This window comes from Plutella xylostella, chromosome 21, assembly GCF_932276165.1.
Source record: "Plutella xylostella chromosome 21, ilPluXylo3.1, whole genome shotgun sequence".
NCBI classification, from domain to species: Eukaryota; Metazoa; Arthropoda; class Insecta; order Lepidoptera; family Plutellidae; genus Plutella; species Plutella xylostella.
In genome coordinates, this window is record NC_064001.1 from 7,415,479 (window position 1) to 7,429,930 (window position 14,452).

Here is a 14,452-nt window from a genome sequence, read left to right on the forward strand (position 1 = left end):
GCAGACGGGCTTGTGGAAAAAAACGCTATCGAAGTAGTATTACAGGATTTACAGGATAGTATTAATAGTCTGGGGCAAGCCTGACCCTGAAACCTCTGACAGTGAAATACCTAAACTCGAACTTTATATCCTAACTAATATTATAAATTCGAAAGTAACTGTGTCTGTCAGTCTGTTACTCTTTCACGCCAAAACTGCTGAACGGATTTGAATGAAATTCGGTATACATATGGTCTAGACCCTGATAAAGAACATAGGCTACTTTTTATCCCGGAATTCCAGCGGGAAAACTTTTTAAGGCGAAGCGAAGCTCGCGGGAACAGCAGGTATTTAATAAATAAAGACACTGGTGCCCTTGGATATAAATACTGGGGGGTCACTCTAGTTTACGAAGAATGTAGTTGAAGATCGCTGCCGTTCATAATTAAATAATTACAGATAAGTAGTAGCTAAAGCTAAATAGTGTAGCCTATAAAAATTTGGAACTAACAGTGGGTGCTTACACATTTAACGATACAGATAAGTCACGGCGGATAAGTATAAAAAGCTCCTTTGTAACGCTGCGCCGTCCACAGGATTAGTCACAAGACTCACAACTATGTCGCTGGAACCCATTGTAACACCATGCACGAACCCTTTAGTAAAAACTTTGTATAGTAGTGGGTCGAGCTCACGGATCATAAGTACTTCTCTCGAGCTGTCAAGTTTGTCATAAAATAGTCGAGTTTATTGGTAAGGAAACGTAAAAAATATCGTGTTTGGGACATTTTTGAATTAGTTAGTTCAAATTGCTCCCGCAGCCATATTGTGCGCCACACAGTTCAGTGCACTGTTCAGTTGATAATCACAAAAGTGTTGATAGTATTTATATTAAAAAATATCATATCTATAAGGTGACCTACTTACCCCTGCGCTGATTCTGCTAATCCGGCAGCCAACCTACCTAAGCAGAAAGAGCTGAGTAAAGTGCGACTAGGCTATAAATGAAACTGCGCACTTCTTTCCCAAACAGTCTTCACTGTCCTTTCCAGGCGACATAATATTATAGGAACTTACAGTGTAATTAAGTGACGACGCGACGTGTCGTAGGTAGTGTGGACGCTTAGTGTGAAAGTGTTAAACAATGTGGTTAATCGATTATCTGAATTAGGTATGGAAATAAAAAACAGAACTAAATCGGTACCTGCGGGAATTAATAAGCTTTACATACTTTATAGAGAAAAGAAGCGAATCATGGCTGAGCTAAAAGAACTGGAGGGTGCCACCACCGCCAACATGGCGACAGAGCAACCTCGGCAGAAGAGGAAATATGTCAAGAAACAGAAGATAACTTCATCGTACAAACACCTAATAAGCGATGATGATAAAAAGCTCCTGCAAAGGATTGGTCTGAATCCTTACGAGGTGATATGTGAAAAATTAACAGTCCAAGGAAATGGATCGTTTAATAAACTGAATCGGCAGATGCCATTCGACCCCCGAGGGAGTGCCGAGCCCGTGGGGCCTACGAGAGAGCCTACAAAGATGTCTCACCAACACAAGCATCCTTCAGAAACACAGAGAATGCAAGCACTACAACTCAACTTACTAGTCGTAGATTCCCTGCTTCGGGAAATAGATGAAAACACGTCAACAATCGAGAAAAATCGAATCCTAAACAAACTGCGTCGCCTGAGGAAAAAGTTAGCAGTTATAGAAAATGAAGTAAGGACCAAAGGGATATGGAGTTTGTACAATCAGCTCGCTGAGTTTAAATTGAAGATTATGGACAAGGAAATATTGGTAGATCCACACCAGAACAGATCTAAGATGTGGTACAAGGAAAGATGGAAAGATATGTACGTACTGGGCAGGGTCGACGAATTGCAAACAGAGAGCGAAAGAGTGATAAAAACCCACATGGAAAAGAAGCGATCGAAAAAAACGCGACGAATCGTCAAAAATATAATGGTAACAAAACACTCCTGGCTTCGTTGCGCAATGGATCAGCACGGTGCACGCGGCAGCAAAATTTTTCCGAGTAAGTTGACTTAGCTATAAGTACCTGATTAATCTTACTTAAACAACTTTATAAACTCCACCGGAAACGATAGTTGTTGTAAGTTTGATGTATGCTTAGTGTGTTATGGATGTTTAGTTACCCCCACGATCAAGTCCGCAATAAAGTTTGCAGAATAGCTTGTTTTTTTTTAATTCACAAATTTAAAATAATGGCGATTTTATACCGATTGTAGCCATTTTGAACAATAGAATTATTATACTTATAAGTTTAAAATGTTTAGGTAAGTAGGTAATTAATATTTCAGGATATTATTTTATTACTCCAGCTCCAACATTTAAATATTGTCGATAAAAAAGTTAGAAAACTGACACCACTATCCTGCTAATTTGACGAAAGACAGCTTGATGCTTGATAGTGAGTGGGGTCCCTAGGCAAACACTTGAGCTGAACAAGGATTTGTCACCGTGGAATATCCTGTCAGATTAGTTGTCAGACCTAAATAACCAGCTTACCTAGCACGGGGCTCAAAACGCGCGAAACAGAACTGTCGATCTCGAGGCCGCGCGACGCATGTGAGCGAGCGAGCATCTTGCGCCCCCCGCCCGCCCGTGCTACTAAATATTAATTAGGCAGTTACTACTCAGATTGACAATATACGAACAAGATGGAGAATCAGTGCAAACGAAACGTCTCCACAAATAACACCTCAATTCTACTACTTAAATGCGGAAGTTTATTGCTTTGTTTTTTATATGACACACCACTTTGTAGGTACTAGGTAGTAGGTACGTAATCCGTATTAGTTATAGGTAATACCTACAGTCTACACTCACTGTTCAATTCAATGTTCCATTAACAATAGCACCAAATTCCTCTAAAAGAAAATAGTCTGCAATATTAATGTCGGTACATTTCATAGCACACCAGAATATTACCAACTAAAAACGTAAGTAAGTAAATAATAATATATTGACCAAAACGGTTTGGCAAAACCTCAAATAATTTTTTAAAAAAAAATTGGGGTCATTTGGAGACAACATTTTTAAGTGGAACTTTTTCATCGCTCCTGAGTTTACCTACTATTATATTATTATTATACTGTTTATCGTACATATGGCACCGTTCACATAGTTAACTAAGTAAGTATTACAATAATTTTGTTATCTCCTCCTCTCATCTCATTAGTTAAATGGTATTTGGCAAATAAAAGCATATCTTATTGATAAGTTGATAACAAGTTTGTACTTAGTAGGTCTGAGATAACAAGATAGTATAAATTACCGCTACAGACAGCAACAGCTCATCATTCACATGCGTTGTACTTACAAGTACATTGTTTAAGTCGTTAAGTAGGTAGGTACCTATATTAGTTATCTAGAACGTATGTGTTCCCGTTCCCCCAGCAAAAAAGTATAATTTCTTAGAAAAGTTAGAAAATTAATAAGCACGACAACGAATTATTGTTCTTTAGCTTCAAACCATCTTCAAACGTTTCTCGCCGGCCGACCGGAGTCGTATTCCGTTCCTGCATCATTACCAGCTAAACTTTATTCCATAGGTACTAAAATATAAATAAAAAATTAAATTAAATGCGGACTAATATAATAATATGGAGTTTCCGTTTACGACTGGCTATAAATAAATATAGGTATCTAATGAAAGTACAACAGAACGGGCCTTTTTGGCACAAAGAACATTAATTCCAAACTCCTTTCAAGTGCAAAAAAAATAATAATACATTATGTCACACAGTCTGTCAACTGTCATTGTCTATGAAAAAAAACCTTCAATTTTATTTTGAATTTCAATCTCGAACACAAATTCTTTGCTTTCTTTTGTTTTTAAACAAAAAATGTGATCTTGTCTTGTCAAATTGAGGCAGCGATCGAACCAGTATTGTGGATTGTGGGTCATTCACATTATAGTCCTTCCTTTTCGTTACCTATTGGAAAGACCAGCCCTGATTGAAAAGTGAAATTAACGTATTCTAATGAACATCAACATTACACTATGTGAAAAAGGTCAGTACCCACTGAAATCTCTGTTCTTTTCCACGGCTTGTCATAGTTTTCCTACCTATCTAGTTATTTGCCTACCTATGCACCATAATATGCATATCACCGAAGGTAGACAAAGTAAGTTACCTACCTACACTTACTCAATAGTACCTACTAAGCACTTGTTATTGCTGAAAAGTAGCTAGGAATCTTATTTTTTTTCGAAAAACGGTTAAATTAAAGCCCAACTTGGTCTGACTGACCACAATTTTATTTTCGAGATTTGTAGTGATGAGGCTCAGACCCCAACTATTTGATGATCTGAGTAAGGTAGGTACAGTAAATTGGCAGCAATGTCACTCTTGGTGTGCTTCCTGTGCAGCCTAGTTAGCTAGCTAGTTACCTACTTATTATGATTATTACAGCATTTCAACTATAAAAAGTACCTATTATGCTGAGTTTTATTTATTATTATTACTATTTCACAGCATTATGTTGCCCTTTCACTACACAGCATAATTTGTAGGTCTTTACACAAAACTGAATATAATCTTTCTTGTTGTAAAATGGTTATCTAGTTTATCTTGTGTGTAATACTTAAATGTTTAATGTATATACCTATCTAAAAGCCAAAGTTATTGAGGAGTTTACTTAGTTAGTGATGAGGCAAAAATAAAGTTTATTGTTTATAATAATATGCATAATGTTAAGTAAATTCTAAGGAAAACTATTTGTCATATTTTTATTATACTTACATTAATTGTACAGATTTGAACATTTAACATAACATACTTTATAATGATGTTTAGAAGTTGTAATTTATGTAGTTTTACTAACATAAATGATTAATTAATATAGTTACTTATCTCTTATTGTTAAGACATATTATTATTTCATAGTCCATTAAATAATGTATGTGTCCGAGCCAAAGCCAGTGTCAGCAACTGGGATAAGTAAAATAGTGTAATTGTGAGATGATTATAGGTTTGCACCGTAAAAAATAGCAAATTGTCCTATGAAAGCTTTGACATTATTTAGCAGGCATAAGGATTTGTCAAATGAAACATCAAAGGACTCATGCTATATTTTAAGAAGTAGAATTAATCAAAATAATAATAAAAAAATAATGTTTATGAATGTTTTTCAACCATATAATTATTATATTGATTAATAATTATGTTAAGTTGTACCTATAAAATTGGTTAGTAATAAATTAAGAGTTAATTGTTTTATATGAATTAACTTAAGATATTAAGGTGGGATTTCACAAAATGCCAAGCGTATTTTGCCTGTCAAATGTCTTGTCAGTTAATACAAAATGTATTTAAAATTTTATTTAAATATGTTTAGCGTTTGGTAAAAGTGACCCTAATAAAGTTAGTACGTATAGTTATAAATCTGACTGTATTATTTAATTTAATTTTATTCCTGTCATTTTATTTCATTGTTTAGTACCTACTCATATTATTTCATTTTGGTTATTATTTTACTTTAAGTATATATTATTATATTTTTTGTGACTATATTGTTTACTAACATAGGCTAAGGACACATTGTTACTAACACATTGTATGGATTTAATTATCTGAAAATAAATTGATTGATTGATTGATATTTAACAAAAACTTACTTACTTACCTACTTTAGTACAAATAAAAAACTGAAAATATAAATCATTGTAGTTACAAATTACAAATCTGTATAAAATAAATGTCTGTTTATATCTACTTACACCTATATCCATAACGTTAAATTATAATTTTTATTGTTACAGTAAAAGACAAAATGGTTTGGTGTCCAGATGCACTCATGGAAGACGATGACATGGATGATCCTATTACCCTGGTACCAGATGACATGTCCAAACTGCTTCCTGCTGGCTCAGAGGTTTATTCTCCTTCCAAAACCTTAGGTAAGTTCATTTTTCACTAGTTAGATCCTATGTGATCCTTTCCTAGTATCCTGAATAATTTTAAGACTTGTCAGTAAAATCTCTTTATATTCATTTGTCGATAGGCAATTCGATAGATGGTTCACCGAAATTGGTTTGAGATCCTGATAAGCGCCCCTGTCGGTAACGTTTGGAACTAATAAATCGACAAGGGATAAAATTATTTATGATCTACGGATTGGTATGCGTTTTATATTAGTTTCCAACATTACTGACAGGGGTGCTTATCAAAACATTATTCAGATCCCAATAAACCGTCTATCGAATGACTTATCAACAAGATGACAAATTTAGGCTGTTTTTAACAGCTTGCGGATTTCATCACGCACGCACCCGCGTCTCGCGTGCATATTCCACGCGTTATAATCGCGGGATTAAATTCGCATGCTGTTTAAAACCGCCTTATTCGGGATACGGCCACTGTTATACAATGGAGGATTCGTCATTAATGCGTTATCATCTGATGATTGTATAACAGTGGCCGTATCCCGAATGAATGTGACATTTTGTTGATATGTCTTTCGAAGCGCTGCGTTCATAAGCGTTGCGTTGCGTGCATAAGCGTTAGTCCCGCCCCTAACAATGACCCATCTCACTCTGTTAATATCAAAAATGTGCTAGAGACATACTAAGTACTCGTTTGTTAAAAAAATAGACTAGTGCGTGGGCTGGCGTCTTGGACGCGGACGTAACGGAAATCATCGTGAGGAAACTATAAAATCTAGATTCTAGATGTCATTCAAAAGCGGCGATGCGACTCGCGACCTGTGTGTGCATGTGCTGTGCACTCACAGGTCGCGAGTCGCATCACACGGCGAAAAGTGGGTGGCTCGCATGCGAGTCACCTTTGATTACCTTTTCGCGGTTTATAGTCGTGAGTCGTGAGCGTGAGTATGTACATGTATCTACTCCCGTGCATAGATAGATAGCTGATCTCACTGAGATGATCACAAATTTTGTAGATAAAATAATTCCCACACCCTGTATAGTTTATTATTACCGTATTGTATACTTACATATTTTTATGTTTTTTTACAGATGATACGGGCTTGCTTCATCAGCGTGCTGAAAATAAAGCATCTGAAGAAACAGTTCAACATACGTCGTATGCTGAAAAAAACTTCTTGCTGCCGGTAACATTTTTTGATATTGCTCGTAATGTGCGGCTGTTAACGGAATGTCGACCTCTTACTGTACAAATGGTCGACTATGTAAAAAATCCTCAATGTATGAAAAAACAAGTAAGCAAGATCATTTGCTCCACTAGACAGATAGCGCCGTATAAAAATAATAATGCCCTACAAGATCTTGTCCATGGTGAGATGTCCACAAAGTCATCATTTGACTGCGATTTGACTGACCCATGCAAGATTTCTCCCATAGAAGTCAGTACAAAGAACCCTGAAGAGTACCAGCATATAACAAGCACAACTCAGCCATTGAATGAAATCAATAATGATTATAAAACACCAGGAAATTTCAATCTACGAAGTAAAATCCAGAAAAGAAAACCTGGACCAAAACGATTCACTCACGTAGATTTTAAAAAGAATCAGGGTCTAGTCGGTTTAAAAATAATTAGAAAAAGTGAATTAAGTATTCAACAAGTGAATCCCACGGTAACACGTGTTGGTACTGCAAGTAGCTGCGGGACCGAAAACAACTACGTAAAACAAAATTGTAATATTGGACCTACTAACCCAACTGCTAATAAGGATATGCCTAGTTTAGACGGTAATATCACATCAGATTCTTTTCTGGGACGCGAAAATGTGCAAAAACATGATAAACAGTCAACACCGTCATTCTTAAATGTAAATCCTGCAAACCAGCTGAAAGAAAATGTAAGTCTAAGTATTAAAAAAATTACGAGTCACTCCGGAACTCAAAAAGCTCAATCAATAAAATGGAAAGGCCAGTTTAAAGAAGGTACGAGTTATCCATCATTTATTAAAGTTCTTAACAAGGAAACAAATGAACTCAAAAATTATATCGACGACCCAAATAAAAGTGTAAAACAGAAAGTTGCTAGAAAAATTAAAAACATGAAGGGACTCATTCATGTTCATGGAGATGTTTTTAACACAAAAAATACTAAAAATGTTAAAATTAAAAACAGCGGTGCTCTCAAAAATATGTCTAACCCGATAACCATAAAAGAAAAACCTAAAAGTAAAATTGATAGACATAAGAATGTTGGTGAGAGTAATAAAAATACACAAAAAAATAAAAAGCCACCACAAATCAATAGAAATTTTAACTGTACCGTTTCAAATGACAATGATAATACGTTGCCAGCTAAGATAGTTCCGGCACATACATCATATCCGCCTGGTTTGTCAAATGTAGATATTGGTAGTATAAATAATAATAGATCTGCCGTAATAGTCCCCAATCCACAGATGAATGATTCTCCGGCCGATACTGAGAAGTGTAATAGAATAGCTCTCAATAATAACAAAGACTTTTCTCAAGCACGTGCGGCAGAAGCGTCTGAACATTGTGCTCCCTTTAGTCAAGTGCCTGATACATCTCATAATAGTTTTTCTCTCAAACGAAAGTCCCAATGTCAAGATTATACTTCCTCAGCGAAAGGTGCTATTTCAAAAATAGGCAATAATTGTGGTCTCCTAACAGTCCTCTCACAAAAAGATTTACCCAAAATGGGAGAAACTGATAGTATAAATGGTAATGCTAACAATGTGGCAAAGCTATGTGAACTAAAAATTAAAACAGTTTCGCAGATAAATTATAAAATTGCCAAAGATTTATATAATCAAACTTCTCATAACATTATACAAACTAAAGAAGTTGTAACTCCGAACATGAAAACCAAAGGAGAGGCAAAAAATGAAGTAAAATCTGTCGTTAAACCCTGTCAGAACATGAATCCTGAGTCTCATGCTTCTACCGCTCAAGAAAGTGTAACGGTGGTTGGCAAACCTATTCAAAGTGTAACACGAGTTTACAATAAAGTAAATCCTCATCCAGATCCTAAACAGTATGTATCATTTAATGTCGCACCATTTCAATCACATTCTGAGTCAAACCGGGAACTTATAAACATGGGACCTTTGCCTACAACGACTGCAGGTATTTCTGAACAATCAATACCTAAAGTGGAACGTAATGATGGTCAGTTACGATCTCACAACAACGCACATCCCTCGTATATTCCAAATTATGAGACTCCAACTCAATTTGGTAATGTTAATATTTTAAATCCGAACTATGTAATGCCTGAGAGCAATCAAAAAGAGTATTTCGCTAATAAGGTCCATTATTATGAGAATACAAATTCAAATGCAATACCACCTTATCAAATGCGTACTGAACAATTTCCTTTGCAACATTATGGAAACTATAATTATCCTGAATGGACACATCGTTTTGAAGAAAATTTTGCCAATACCACATGGCAGCAGCCACAGTTGGCTTACAGCGCGAATGCAGTGGTAAACCCAGCCGAACGATTCAATAACGATTACATGAATCAGGGAAACATGAACTACTGTCAGCCACAGTTTTACGATAGTCGTTTTTTGCCGCCGCCGCCGCCGCCTCCACTATTGCCGCCGCCGCCGCCGCCACCGCCACCACAGCCCAAGCTCAACACAGTACCAGTTCCAAGACGTGCAAACATTATTAATCTAATAGATGTGCAAAGCATCAGTAATGAAAAAACGCAAAAGCCTGAAAAAAATAACGTAAATAAAGGAACTTTACCTCAGCCTAATTTTCCTTCTAAAGAGATGAACAAGATTGTGGTAATAGGTAAAAACAAATCGCATAAAGAAATAAGTGTTCCAAAACACTCGCCCTGTGAAGTAAAAAGAAATTCAAGTGGAGATTGTACAACTGCCGGCCAAAACCTACGTAAAGTCTGTGGCTTCGATGAAATAAAACCAACTTCGGCCGTACCTAAAAAATACTCACCGCCTATATTGCCAATACCATCGGTACAAAAATCTATGGAAATATTATCGTTGTTACATAGTTTGACAAACAATTTTCAAAATAATGATGCATTCAGATCGCAAGTAAGTCCCAAAATTAATCAAACAAATCCACAGGGTAATAAAAGTACAAAACAAAGCAGTGTTGTAAAAGTTACCTCAGAACCGGTAAAAGAAAAAACCAAAATGCGTGAATCTTTGAAAGATGTTAAAAAAATATCCTTAGACGAGTATAAAAAGAGGGCAAAAAATTATAAATTTATCGATTTAACTGGTGATGATGAGACCACGATGAAAAACTCACCAATTAAAAAAGTATACGCGACGAATAATAATAATAAGCGCCAAAGCGTAGATTCTCAAGATTTAGGCTATGATTCTGATAGTACTATTAAGTTATGAATGGCTTACCATGACACGATGATAGTTAGATAGAATAAAATTTGTTATACATATAAAATATTTTATGTCTGTTAGCTTTTTGTATTAGCCAGATAAACATTAATCTGTGAAGGTTTTTAATTTAATGTTAATGACGATGTAACTGCATCTAGTTTCGAATGAAACAAACTTACTGACATTATCATCCAATCCAACCATACAACAATTAAATAGAGTGGGACTTTGTGTTTTAGATATTGTTATTGATATACTAGACAAGCTCTATTAATTATGTATCCTCCTATCATACATCTGTCTTGGACTTAGTGATTGTCAGCTTATTGTATAGGGTAAAGGCGGGATAGATGCGCCAGTAGGATAGGTTACAAAACAACCGTATAACTAAAAACCGCAAGCACCCAGCACCTCGGGAAGCCAGGCGCCCCGTCGGGTGCTGACGTCGCGTTTCGCTCGTATGTGAATTCATCTCCCATACATCTGTCTTGGACTTAGTGATTGTCAGCTTATTGTATAGGTACTTACTCCGAAAGTATTATAAACTTGACTCATTTCTGTATTTTAAGAATTTATCGAATTTGACATTACAGTACAATTTTATAAAACAGCTTTAAACGAGCAAGTTGAATATGTACCATAAATTACCTAACTCGTTGTTCTATAGTAATATTAATATTCATAAGGGCAGATTTTTCAATGGTCATACGAGTATAAATGTCACCTGTCGAATAAAATTGTTGCTGTCACTTTCTGATACAAACATTCAGATGCGACAGTATGAGAATGATTCTCAGATAACTTTTATCTGGCTATTGAAAAATATGCCCTAAATGTTAATAAATGCAAGCAGTTGTGTTTTTTCTAGAATTTTTGTTAAGTTTCATTTACTGCTCACTCATTTACTCTTTTGAAGTCAGCATGTTATTGAATTTTATGTTTTCTTTATCTATATCTACACATAATGTACTATGCATGTAACTATGGAAGAACATAAGTAAATTTTCTTACCTAATTTATATTACTTACCAAAAAGTGAGAATACAAAATGTTTATCATGCTTATTTTATTTTAAGAAAAGTAATTTTGATATTTTTAAGATATACTTACTTCAGAGTTTTTAAAAACGGATGTGAATATAAGTTATGATCTTCTTTCAATTAGTGACGCTAGCATGACATATCCTTAGCCGTAACTAGTAGGTAGGTATGGATGATATTAAAACTGTTTATATATTTTTTGACTTTGCCAATAATATGACAAGTGTACACGACAAAAATAATTTGTTATTGTTATGGTTATGCATTGTATCTTTTTTTGACTAGTTCTAAGAAATTTCCATGTCACATAATATGGTATGGATTTAGTAAGTTAATTTGTTAAAATACCCAGTGCGGTAAGCTATTTACCAAATGTTACATACTTTATTTTTATATTAAAACTAGTATTTCTGTTAATGGTTTTTTTTACTATAAACAAACCCTACCGATTATTTTTATATTTTGAATATTTTTTTAGCTGGGATGTGCCTTTTATGCATTCTATGTGTAGTCTAGTAGTCTTGGCCAGAATAGGTCTCATGACCGTGCTCAATTTAGAATTTCGCCCTCAGAATAGCTCCCACTGGACATTGTTAGGTCATTTTCTCTAGAGTATATTAGATAGACTAGATTCGATAACTGTCAATATTATGAAAATAAAAACTATTCATCCTACCCCCGCAGCAGTAGTCACCGTTGAGTCGTTGCCCTAATATAAACTATATTGAAAAAAAGAGTAAAATATCCAGCCAGCCAGTCACATGTTATGTCTAAGTATATCACGATTTCACTTAAACTATGATACATTTGTAAGGATAATGCACACGCCCGTGCGCGCGCGAGAGCCGAATATTAATGCAGACTTCCAACTATAATTTTTAACCCGCAACTTGCGCGATCTTCGCTAACTTCTCGGCGGAACTTGGGAAGACAAATTGTCCACCTCCTGCGCCATTTGTTTAAGCTTGAGCCGCTATCATTCGGTTTTTTTATAAAGCTTATTTTAAGTTTCGGGATTCGAGCATGTCAACAAAACATACTTATAATGCTGTAGATATTACCTATAATATTAATTATCTACTTTGCCGCCGCCGTTTATATACAAAAGGTGCTATAGATAGTAACTAATATTATTATTAATTATCTACTTATGTGTGCCGCCGCCGTTTATATACCTACAAAAGCTCTAGTTAGCCGGAATAAATCTAATGGATTACACGTGATTACACTTAGCTCGCCCGAATATGAGTCGTAGGGGCTTAGGGATTCAACTAATGTGTGACAAATATGCCTGTGGGATGCGCCGCTGAATCTTAGATGAAGGGAAATATGCCTTAGTTTAGAAAGGAATTCTGTTAGCATTTTCGTCAGTAGGTAAGTAGGTACAGACAGACTTGGCTAGACTCTTGTGACTAGGCTAGGTCGTGCCTCCTTGAAGAGCTACGTCTGTCTACGGCTAGGAGTAAGACGGATTCTTATTTTATTCCGTTTTCATATTATAGTTAGTTACTTACCTGAATTTATTTAATTTTAAAACGTTATGGGACTTTTCTATATAATACTTATCTTTATGTCTCGAAAGACCTCTTCCTATTTATCATGACTCGCAGCGAAAACGGACAGAAATTGATTAAAATAATTAAAGTTGACAAACATTTCCCACAATACAGTGAAAAAGACCCTCCGGTATGAATGGAAATAAATTCTGTGTTTGAAAAAAGGGATGTAAAGTTTTGACCTCGCATACGAAATTATTTTAGAGTAGGTAGTTCAGAAACAAAGCGCGGTTTCATACTTTTCAGCGGACGGGTCGGCGACGAATGAAAAATGTGGGGCCGCGGTCCGCTCCCCTTGCATCCTGCCACAAAATAATAATAACTCTACTAGATCCTGCGTAGGTAATGGACCCTTAAAAAGTTTTTAAAATTTAAATGGGACCACCTTTTCAGCAGAGATACCTATGTGTAAACATTATTACTTACATAAAACATACCTACATACAGATGAATTGAGAACCTCCTCCGTATTTCGAAGTCGGTTAATAAAAGTCTGTTTTTTTATCTCAGACACTAAATTGACAGATTCTGAACGGTTAATCAACACTCGATTGTCCCACGATTAAGTGACGTAGGTACTTGTACTTATCGTTCTATTGGCGGGACAATCGACTGTAGATGAACCGTTCAGAATCTGTCAATTTAGTAGGTATCTGAGATTAAAAAACAGACTTTAGTACAAAGTGGAGCACGCCGGCAGCGCGGCTGTAATATCGCGCAGGAAGCGGCGTCACCGTCACAAAGAATGGCTGATGAAGTTGTACTAAAGGATTCAAAAACTAGCTTTCCGTATTCATGGTATGCTGAAATGTCCCGTTACGGGGCAGTCCAGGGTTTTGTTATTGTATTTTTTAGTATAAGTACTGACAGAGTTTTAACGACTGTCATGCGGTTTTTGTAACGTTCAGTTTTTACATTAATTTGGTTAGTCATTGGAAACATAACCTAGAGGTTGGCTGCACTGCCTGGATGACAAGGCTGAATTCGCCCCTCACTCCACAATCCACAATATGATCACATCACGGAACCATCCATTCCATTATTGATTAATTTTCTTAAACTACTTACACCTACATATAAAATAATATGTTCATCATACTGCAGCAACCGGTATTCACATACAAAATTGGTTCTCGCTGGAAGATGTTGCAGCATCCATCTTATTTGATCTCCCAAGTTATTGAGTTCACTTCCGCTCTGGACTTCCACCGTTGTTGGCGTGTTACTTACTGAATAAAGACCGTGAATTTGTTTGGCCACGGAGCAGGCGATCTACGTCATTGCTATACTTACCATGCCTTTACAGGGTGTTGCAAAAAGGGTAATTATTATTGACCGATATTTCAGGTTCTACAATTGCTGATCTTATTTGAGAAAGAGAAAATGAGCTACGTCAATATCTTAATTACTTAAAATCATAGATGTCTGAAGACTTTTAAGGATGAGTCCACATTTCTCTAGCTTCTTCCTGCAGATTCTAGCCTCATCGGAAATCATCATGTTCACTAGTTTGGACTCCAATAGGTATTCTTATAACTTATTACGTCATGATCT

At 35.8% G+C, this 14,452-nt stretch overlaps 1 protein-coding gene across 2 annotated transcripts; it reads left to right on the forward strand.

Moving 5' to 3' along the window:
• Positions 1–979: 979 nt before the first annotated feature.
• On the forward strand, positions 980–11,759 carry LOC105391957. Of its 2 annotated transcripts, none has more exons than XM_038115982.2 (3): positions 980–2,020; positions 5,774–5,911; positions 6,989–11,759. In XM_038115982.2, the coding sequence occupies exons 1-3, from the start codon at positions 1,153–1,155 to the stop codon at positions 10,306–10,308; spliced, it is 4,326 nt and encodes a 1,441-aa protein (XP_037971910.2). In that variant the 5' UTR covers positions 980–1,152; the 3' UTR covers positions 10,309–11,759. The 2 variants fall into 2 exon arrangements, with proteins under 2 accessions (XP_037971910.2, XP_037971911.2); XM_038115983.2 differs by lacking the exon at positions 980–2,020 and adding an exon at positions 3,775–4,023.
• The last annotated feature ends 2,693 nt before the right edge of the window (positions 11,760–14,452 follow it).